Source organism: Galeopterus variegatus, unplaced genomic scaffold, assembly GCF_000696425.1.
Source record: "Galeopterus variegatus unplaced genomic scaffold, G_variegatus-3.0.2 Scaffold1875, whole genome shotgun sequence".
Lineage (NCBI taxonomy): Eukaryota > Metazoa > Chordata > Mammalia > Dermoptera > Cynocephalidae > Galeopterus > Galeopterus variegatus.
Window position 1 is genome coordinate 319,194 of NW_007727986.1, and position 10,845 is coordinate 330,038.

At 39.6% G+C, this 10,845-nt stretch overlaps 1 protein-coding gene across 1 annotated transcript in view; it reads left to right on the forward strand.

Annotated features, from left to right (window-relative positions):
• Positions 1–324: 324 nt before the first annotated feature.
• LOC103595879 (dynein heavy chain 9, axonemal-like) overlaps positions 325–10,845 on the forward strand; it is a gene marked incomplete at its 3' end in the record, with an annotated part of 22,331 nt that continues 11,810 nt past the window's right edge. The window contains exons 1-2 of the mRNA XM_008579405.1: positions 325–348; positions 1,067–1,234. Of these exons, the coding sequence (XP_008577627.1) occupies positions 325–348; positions 1,067–1,234 (192 nt within the window). The remainder of the gene's footprint in view (positions 349–1,066; positions 1,235–10,845) is intronic.

Sequence of the window (10,845 nt, forward strand, 5' to 3'; positions counted from 1 at the left end):
GATTTTGTGGTTTTAGACAGGTACTCACGAGAGGTAAATTCAATCTGTCTTGTTAGATGTGCTCAGGAGGCTCCCGTCCTATGCGTGGTGAAGGGGCTTCCGGGGACTTGGGAGGAGCTCCTCCCCAAGGCTTCTGGGTTGTGTTGCCCACCTGTCATTTAATTCTGGGCACAGCTGGGACACTGTCATATCAACAACAATGACAGTAATACACACGCACGGTGTGTTCATTGTGTGCCCGGCACTGGCCTCAGGCCTAGGCCTGCATTAACATATTTAGCTCTCACAACCACACCATCAGCTATTATTATTATCCTGTGACAGATGAAGAAACCCAGCACAGAGATGGTAAGCAATTGCCCAGCTGGCGACATGGTATAACACGCTACGTATACTTGGCAGGGGTACCCTGCGGGAGATGTCTTTCCTTGGCAGAAGTTGCTAAGAAGACTGGTGTCACCCTCTGAGCTTGTTGTCGGGACTATTTGGAGAATCTGCTTTCTGTCAATATCATAACATGCTGCGTATACTTGGCAGGGGTACCCTGCGGGAGATGTCTTTCCTTGGCAGAAGTTGCTAAGAAGGCTGGTGTCACCCTCTGAGCTTGTTGTCGGGACTATTTGGAGAATCTGCTTTCTGTCAATATCCCCTAAGACGCTGTCATTCTAGAACCAGATAACGTTGCCCATTTGAAATTGGCTTTTTAAAATAAAAATTAGTAAAGCCAGCAATCGTGTAAATAATTTTATAATTATATTTTATTATTTATGAAGGAACACAGAGAAAGGCTAAGGCGTAAATTTTATTTATATTTTATTTATTTTGCTTTGTGCGAATTTTACTTGTCTCTACTTTCTTTTTGCTTTGTTGTCGAGTTTAACCAAGAGTTATTTATACCAACCCAGTCTAATAATAAGGTTATGAAACTATTCAGGCTTCACATTTTCCTAAGCAACCACCACCCCATATGATTTCCTGCTCTTCCCATACTGCTTTGAGCATCACCCACCTGCTGCTGTTATGATTATTGTTATTATTTTAACTCTTCTGTGAATTTTCCCCATAGGATCTTCTGAAGACAGCCTTGGACTTCCACAAACTGGGAAAGCTTGAGTTTAGTGGCATCAAAGGAAATGCCCTGAGTCAGCAGGTCCAGCAAATGTTCGAGGAATTTCAAGAGATGTACAGGGTCTTCTCAGAGGCCTCCTATGACTGCATGGACCTCCAAAGCAGGGTAGGACTTGCAAGGGCAGAATCGCAAGCCGTGTTCCTTTGTCAGCTGCCTCTAGCCTGTAGGGCCTGAGCATTTACTTCCATTTTCCTTGTGCATTTCCATTGGCTCTGTGGTCCCAGTGGTTTGATCAATTATTATTGGTGTCAGGAGTCATGATTATTATTCCTTGTGTCAGGGCAAAGATCCTAATTATTCTTCATGTCAGGAGAGAGGTCAGGGAAGGCCTCTCCCAACTGCCAACTGCTCCAGACTGATGGTACCCAGGGTTTTGGAGACGCTCAGGTGGGCATGGGATGATGGTCGAGGCTGTGGCCACCCTGTGTCACCGGAAGTTTTAAATTAAATGAAATAAGCCAGACACAGAAAGACAAAAACTGCATGATCTCACTTATATGAGGAATCTAAAATAGTCAGACTCGTAGAGGCAGAGCAGAATGTGTGCCGGGGGTTGGGGGAAGGGGAGATAGGGAGATGTTCATCAAAGGGTACAAACATTTAGTTATACAAGAGGCATAACTCCTGGAGAGCTAATGTGCAGCATGGGGACTGTAGGTAGCAATACCATATCATGTACTTGAAGTTTGCTAAGAGGGTAGATCTTAAGTGTTCTCACCACATGCACAAAAAAGAAGAAAATGGTAACTGTGAGGTGATGGATGTGTGTTAACTAACTTGACTGTGCTGATCATTTCACAGTGTATACATATACCGACCATCGTGTTGTACTTCTTAAACATACACAATTTTTGTCAATTATACCTCAATAAAATTAAAAAATAAAGTTTTAAGCTTTGAGCAAAGACTGCACTGTCCTGTTAAGAAACCTAATGAGGACGTGGTCCCCTTGACAAAATGGAGTTTGGGGGAGAAAGCAGAGCCTTCTGTGGGACAGGGACAGGCAGAGTTGGGTGCAGAGGGAGGTGCTAACCTGAGCCCTAAGGGCAGGACTGCTGGGCTCACTGGTGGATCCTGGGTGCTGCTGGGCAGCCGGGTGGGCTGTTGGCCCAGGGCCTGGTTGTCTGAGTAGAGCAGAGAAGGCCAGACAACCTGGGCAGAAGGTTATCAGGGCTTGGGGAGGAGAAAGTGAAGCCTTATCCTATTCCATATGAGGAAAAGCCCAGGAATTCATTTTCTGGATTGGAACAAAGAACCTATGACTCACCTATAGCCCCTCAAAAGCCAAGACCTGTGACTTCAATCCCACAGGAGAAAAATAGAAAAAGGGCTATACGGAAACAGAGAATGGGGTTCCACCAAAGGGAATAGCAGAATTGTTGGAGAAGAAAATTTTTAAGAGTATTTGAGGGAAAAGGAAGAGGAAATTATGGCAGAGATCTGCTCTGAGCACCGTCAGGTGTCCAGTGGGATATTAATTGGCTGGAAACAGAGAATGGGGTTCCACCAAAGGGAATAGCAGAATTGTTGGAGAAGAAAATTTTTAAGAGTATTTGAGGGAAAAGGAAAAGGAAATTATGGCAGAGATCTGCTCTGAGCACCGTCAGGTGTCCAGTGGGATATTAATTGGCTGGACTCAGAGAGATACCACTTTCTAGAAATCCCATTAGTCAAAATACAAAAAAAAAAAAAAAAGAAGCAAGGATATATACCATGTGTTTGCTACCATATAATAAAATACAGCAAAACAAAATGCTATGCCCAGGGAAAAACTGTAAGGAAACACACCACAATGTCAATGTGCTTGAGTTTGGGAAATACAACTGTATTATGTTTTCCTACTTTTCTTTATTTTTTCATAAGAAGATGCATAACTGTTGTAAAACCATAATAACAATAATAATTCCACAAATTAGAGATTTGAGTAAACAAAGGGTCCCTTAAAATTGCTACACTCTAGAAGAGAAACACACTTAGGGCTGCCAGATAAAATACAATAATTATAATAAGAAAATATTCATTGTTTATTGCCAATTTAAGTTTAACTGGATGCCGTGTATTTTTATTTGCTAAATTTGGCAGCCTTAGGAATAATGGGTTTTTGCTGTCTTAACCAATTAACGTGTGTTTAGAAGAGATAGTACATATTAGTTTAATTAGCTTACTTTCCTGCTAATGGCTAGATTAGTTCTCTTACACTGAAAAAACTAGAATTTTGTCTTGAGGGAGGGGGGAAAGTAGGTTGTGATGTTGGACAGCCCCACTGCTGGGGCTGTTGCTGCCAAGGTGATTTTTGGGTGGCATAAGCTGGTGTTGTAGATGAAAGAGGGGTCTTCAGAGAGGGGCACAGAAGGTGGGGTGAGAGGACCCCATTCCTGCATTTGATTCACTACACCATCTTGCTCAGAGCATCCAGACAAAAATGCTGCAATAATAGGGTAACTCTCTACTTGGATAAAAACTAAGCCATGCGATGGTGACTTTTAAAAAAATGAAAATAAATCTTTGGTATAATCGACTCAAGTACAAAGGTTAGTACACAGTAAAGAACATATGAGGTTGGCTTTCAAAAAATCATGTTTTTCTTATGTATATGTGGTGTCTCTTTCAGGAATTTGAAACTGATGTCTCTGAATTTAACCAAAGAACAGAAGACCTTGACAGAAGATTGGGGACTATCTTTATTCAAGCTTTTGATGATACACCTGACTTGGAACATGCCTTTAAGGTTTGTACAGTGGGACAGGAGACATCCCAGTCCTGAATACGCTCCCAGCCTGCATCACTGGATGGTAGGGATGCTCTTCCAACTGTTCTGTTCCTGCAAATCTTTCTTTTAAAATTGAAACATAGTTGATTATTCATATTTCTGGGATACAGGGTTAACTAACTGTCAGTGCTTACGTACAATATGTGATGATCAAATCAGGATAACTAGCATCTTCATCATTACAAAACGTAATCATTCTTTGTGTCTGTTAACCAATTTCTTGCTAACCCCTTCCCCCTTTCCCACTTCCGGTAACCACAGTGCTGTTCTCTCTTTCTAAAAGTTCAGCGTATTATTTTAATTGTTCTTTTCCTTCCTTCCTCCCTTCCCTCCTTCCCTTCTTTCTTTTTTTCTTTCCTTCCTTCCTTCCTTCCTTCCTCCCTTCCTTCCTTCCTTCCTTCCTTCCTTCCTTCCTTCCTTCCTTCCTTCCTTCCTTCCGTCCATCTTTCTTTCGTTCTTTGCTCCCACTTATGAGTGAAGACATGGTATTTCTCTTTCTGTACCTGACTTTCTTTACTTAACATAAGTTTCTGCAAACTCATCCATGTTGCTACAAATGACAGAATTTTATTCTTTTTTTATGGCTGAGTAGTATCCCATTGTGTATATATATATCACATTTTCCTTATCTACTTGTCTATTGACAGATTAAGTTGGTTCCATACCTTGGCTATTGTAGATAGAGCTGCAATAAACATGGGAGTGCAGGTATCCCTTCCATGTGATGATTTCCATTCCTTTGGGTATATACCAAGCAGTAGGATGCTGGATCGTATAGTAGATCTATCTGTAGGTGTTTGAAGAATCTCCACACTGTTTTCCATAATGGCTGTACTAATTTACAGTTTCATCAACAGTGTGGAAGGATTCTCTTTTCTCCACATCCTCGCGAGCCTTTGTTATTCTCTGTCTTTTTGTCTTTTTTTTTTTTTTTTTTTTCGTGTCTGGCAACGGGATCGCAGCCCTCAGTGTTGCACCCGCCCCTCGCTCAGCCAGCGAGCGGGAACCGGTCTGTATGTGGGATCTGAACCCTCGGCGGGAGCGCCGCCGTGCTCCCAAGCAGCGCAGCCGCGCTCCCAAGCAGCGCACTGTAGCAGTGCGCCACCAGGCCGGCCCTTCTCTGTCTTTTTGATAACAGCCAGTCTAAATGGGGTGAGATGATATAAGGATGTGGTTTTACGTTTCATTTCCCTGATAATTAGTGATGTTGAGCATTTTTTAATGTACCTGTTGGCCATTTGTATGTCCTCCTTTGAGAAATGTCTATTCAGCTCCTTTGCCCATGTTTTAATTGGGTTATTTGTTTTTTTACTGTAAAGTTGTTTCAGTTCCTTGTATATTCTAGATATTAATCCTTTGTCAGATGTATATTTTGAAAATATTTTCTCCCACTCTGTTGGTTGTGTTTTCACTCTGTTGATTGTTTCTTTTGCTGTGCAGAAGCTTTTTAGTTTGATATAATCCCATTTGTTGCTTTTTCCTTTAGTTGCCTGTGCTTTGGGGGTTATATTCATGAACTCTGTACCCACTCCTACTTCCTGCAGTGTTTCCTCTATGTTTTCTTTAAGGAGTTTTATTGGTTCAGGAGGTATATTTAATTCTTTAATCCATTTTGAGTTGATTTTGGTATATGGTGAGAGGTATGGGTCTAGTTTCATTCTCCTACATATAAATATCCAGTTTTCCCAGCACCATTTGTTGAAGAGGCAGTCTCTTCCCCATTGTGTAGACTTGCTGCCTTTGTCAAAGATCAGATGGCTATAGGTGTATGGGTTGACTTCTGGGTTCTCTATTCAATTCCATTGATCACTGTGTCTATTATTATGCCAGTACCATGCTGTTTTGGTTATTATAGCTTTGTAGTATAGTTTAAAGTCAGGTAGTGTTATGCCTCCAGCTTTATTTTTTTTGCTCAGGATTGCTTTGGATATGCATGGTCTTTTGTTATTCCCTATAAATGTCTGGATAGTTTTTTCCATTTCTGAGAAAAATGTCATTGGAATTTTGATGGGGATTTCATTGGATTTGTAGATCACTTTGGGTAGTATGGCCATTTTCACAATGTTAATTCTTCCAATCCAAGAACATGGGATATCTTTCCATCTTCTTGTGTCCTCTTTAATTTCTCTCAACAGTGGTTTAGTTCTCGTTGTAGAGATTTTTCACATCCGTGGTTACCTTTATTCCTAAGTATTTTATTTTTTTGGTGGCTATTGTAAATGGGCTAGCTTTCTTGATTTCTTTTTCTGTATGTTCACAGTTAAGAGTATAGATATGCTAGTGATATTTGTGTGTTGATTATGTATCCTGCAACTTTGCTGAAATCATTTATCAACTCTAAGGTTTTTTTTTTTATAGATGCTTTAGGCTGTTCAATATATAGGATGATATCATCCATAAACAGGGACAGTTTGACTTCATCTTTTCCAATCTGGATGCCCTTTATTTCCTTCTCTTCTCTGATTGCTCTGGCTGGTACTTCCAACACTGTGTTGAATAGGAGTGGTGAGAATGCACATCCTTGTCTAGTTCCTGTTCTTAAGGGAAAAGCTTTCAGCTTTTCCCCATTCTGGATGATATTGGCAGTGGGCTTATCATGTATGGTTTTAATTGTATTGAGATACTTTTCATCTAAACCTAAATTGTAGAGAGTCTTTATCATGAAAGAATGTTGAATTTTGTCAAATGCTTTTTCAGCATCTGTAGAGATGATCATATGGTTTTTGTCTTTGCTTTTATTGATGTGTTGTATCACATTTATTGATTTGCATATGTTGAACCAACCTTGCATCCCTGGGATGAATCCCACTTGATCATGGTGTATAATTTTGTGCATGTGTTGCTGTGTTCTGTTAGTTAGTATTTTATTGAGGATTTTTGCATCTATATTCACCAAGGATATTGGCCTGTAGTTTTCTATTTTTGATGTATCTTTGTCTGGTTTTGGTATCAGGATGATGTTTGCCTCATAGAATGAGTTTTGGAGATTGGCCTCTGTTTTAATCTTTGAAATAGTTTGTAAAGAATTGGTATCAGTTCCTCTTTGAAGCTTTGGTAGAACTCTGCAGTGAACCCATCCAGTCCTGAGCTTTTATTTTTTGGGAGCCTTCTGATAACAGCTTCAATCTCTTTCGTTGCTAATGGTCTGTTCAGATTTTGCATATCTTCTTGGCTCAGTTTTGGTAGTTTGTATGTATCCAGAAATTTATCCATTTCCTCTAGATTTTCAAATTTGTTGGCATATAGTTGTTTATAGTACTCTCTAATAATTCCTTGTATTTCTGAGGTGTCAGTTGTAATATTACCTTTTTTGTTTCTAATTTCTGTTATTTGGGTCTTCTCTCTTCTTTTCTTAGCCTTGCTAAAGATCTGTCAATTTAATTTATCTTTTCAAAAAACCAACTTTTTGTTTCATTGATCTTTTATATCATTTTTCAGGTTTCTATTTCATTTAGTTCTGCTCTGATCTTAATTTTCTCTTTCTGTCTGCTAACTTTGGGTTTGGATTGTTCTTGTTTTTCTGGTTCTTTAAGCTGAAGTGTTGCATTGCTTACTTGCCATCTTTCCGTTCTTCTGAAGTAAGTATTTAATGCGATACATTTCACCCTTAGCACTGCTTTTGCAGTATCCTGCAGGTTTTGGTATGATGTATCATTATTTTCATTACTTTCAAGAAATTTTTTGATTTCCACTTTAATTTCTTCTTGGACCCATATGTCATTAAGTAGAATTTCCATGTGTTTCTATAGTTTCCAGAATTTTGTTTGTAATTGATTTCTAATTTTAATCTATTGTGATTGGAAAAAATACAGGAAATAATTCCAATTTTTTTGAATTTGTTGAGACTTGCTTTGTGACCTAACATGAGGTCGATCCTGGAGAATGTTCCATGTGCTAATGAGAAGAATGAATATTCTGAAGTTGTTTGATGGAGTGTTCTGTAGATATCTGCAAGCCTGATTGGTCTAAAGTGTTATTTAGATCTTGTGTTTCTCTATGGATTTTTTACGTAGATTATCTGTCCATTGTTGAGAGTGGGGTGGTCAGGTCCCCAGCTATCATGGTGTTAGGGTCTATCTCATTCTTTAGATCTAATAGTGTTTGCTTTATAAATCTGGCTGCTCTGACTTTGAGTGCATATATATCTATGATTGTTATGTCTTCTTGATGGCTAGATCCTTTTATCATTATATAGTGGCCTTCTTTATCTCTTTTTTGGTTTTTGCTTTAAAGTCTATTTTATCTGATATAGGAATGGCTACTCCAGCTTGTTTTTCATTTCTTTTTGCATGGTATTTTTTCCATCCTTTCACTCTTAGTCAACGTGTGTCTTTACAGGTGAGGCAAGTCTCTTGAAGGCAGCATATTGTTGGGTCCATCTTTTTAATCCAGTCAGTCAGACTGTGTCTTTTGAGTGTGGAATTTAATCCCTTTACATTTAGAGTTATTATTGAAAGGTGTTGATTTACTCCTAGCATTTTACTGATTTTTGTTTAGATGTCTTAAGTATCTTTTGTTCCTTTCTTTCTGATTTTCTGTTTGTCTTCTGTGTTTGTTGGTTTCTTGGGATGGTAGATAAACTTCTTTTCTCTTTATTGTTAGCATTTTTGTTTTACTGGTTGTTTTTGTTCTTTCTTGAATATTTATGGGAGTGATGGTTGTTTTTCAGGTATCAAACCCAGTACTCCCTTGAGAATTTCTTGTAAGGCTGGTCATGTGGTATGGAACTCCTGCAGTTTTGTTTCTCTGAGAAATATAATATTTGTTCTGCATTTTGGAAAGATAGCTTTGCTGGGTAAAGTATTCTTGGTTGGCAATTTTTGTCCTCTAGTATTTTGAATATATCATCCCATTCTTTTCTTGCTTAGGATTTCTGTTGAAAAGTCTGATGTTAGTCTGATTGGGGCTCCCTTACAGGTGACTTGACATTTCTTTCTTGCTGCTTTTAAGATTCTCTCTTTGTCTTTCAGTTTTGCCAATTTGACTATAACATGTCTTAGAGAGGACATTTTTGGGTTGATCTTGGGCCTCCTCAATTCAAAGATCTGTGGCTTTCCCTATACCTGGGAAGTTTTCTCCTATTATTTCATTGAATATGTTTTCAATTACATTTCCTTTTTCCTCCCCTTCTGGAATACCCATGATTTGGATATTTGAGTGCTTAAGGTTGTCCTCTCTGTAAAATTTTCTTCAGTTTTTTAAATTCTTTTTTCTTTTTTCTGGTCTGCCTGTGTTAATTCAAACAGCCTGTCTTCAAGGTCAGAAATTCTCTCTTCTGCTTGTTCTAGCCTGCTGGATAGACTCTCTGTGGTATTTTTATTTTGTTGAATGAATTCTTCAGCCTCAGAAGCTCTCCTACATTCTTTTTGAGGGCATTGATTTCTTTGTACATTTCTTCTTTCAGATCCTGTATATTTTTTCTCATTTCATTGTGTTGTCTGAGTTTTCTTGTATCTCATTTAGTTTCCTTAGAATTGTTCTAAATTCCTTGTCAGTCATTTGAAGGACTTCTTGTTCTATAGGATCAAGAGCTTGAGAGTTGTTATTTTCATTTGGTGGTGATGTACTTTCTTGATTTTTTATATTTCTGGTATCTTTCCTTTGGTGTTTAGTCATTGTGGCAGGGAATATCACAGTTCCCTCTTTCCACCTTGATGTCTGGCCTGGATCCTGCCAATTCTGGGCAGCAGGAACTAGGCTGGGGTGGTGGTTCCATGGTGCCTGCCTGTTCTGGCATGGCTGGCTCAGGGCGTGTGGGCCCAGCAGCTCTCAGGTCTTTTGGGGCAACAGCGACTGACCAGGGCTGGGGGTCCCCCATGCCTGTCTGTTCTGGAGCAGCTGACTCGGGGCATGTGGGCCCAGTGGCTCTCAGGCCTCCCTGGTGGCAGGGACTGACCTGGAGTGGGTGTCCCATGACACACAGCTCCTGCCTATTCTGGAGTGGCTCTCAGGCCTCCTGTTGTTGCTTTTTCTTAGTTAGAAATTGGTTGATTTGCAGGAGAGAGTGATGCTAGGAACCATCTACTCTGCCATCTTTATCCTTCTTTCCATGTTCTCTGTTCAAGTCTGTGTACCTGTTTTCATGCCATTACCATGCTGTCTTGGTTAGGGTTTGAAGTAAGTACTGTAATGCCTCTGGCTTTATTGTTTTTGCTCAGGATTGCTTTGGCTATTGGGGTCTTTTGTTGTTCCATATGAATGTTAGTATTGTTTTTTCTATTTCTGTGAAGAATGTTATTGGTATTTTGATGGGCATTGCATTGAATCTGTAGATCACTTTGAGAAGTATGGCCATTATCACAATGTTAAACCCATGAACACAGGATGTCGTTCCACATTTTTGTGTCCTCTTTAATTTATTTCAGCAGTGATTTGCAGTTCTTGTCATAGAGATATTTCACCTTCTTGGTTAAATTGATTCATAGATTGTTTTGTTTTTATTTTTGTTTTTGGTAGCTTTTATAAATGGGCTTGCATCCTTGATTTCTTTTTCTGCTAGTTTGTTGTTGGAGTATAAAAATGCTACTGATTTTTTTTATGTTGATTTTGTATCCTACAAGCTTACTGAATTTGTTTATCAGCTCTAATAGTTTTTTGGTAGAGTCTTTAGGTTTTTCTATATATAGCGTCATGTTATATTTAAACAGTGTTCTTGCAAATCTTAACTATTCTTATTAGACTGGTAGAGAGGGATTGTGAATTTCCTAGGGCAAGTGGGTGTGCAGAATTGGACATCTCAGGCTAATTACTTATGCATTTCTGAAAACAAGACAGTGTAAAAATACTTTTTAAAAGTGTTTCTTCTTGGGGCCGGCCCGGTGGCGCACTGGATAGTGCGCCGCTTGGGAAGCGCGGCGGCGCTCCCGTCCGAGGGTTCGGATCCCCCAAACAAAACGGTTCCCCCCCCCCGGCTGGGCGGGGCGCGGGGGGCGGGGCCGGGGGGGGG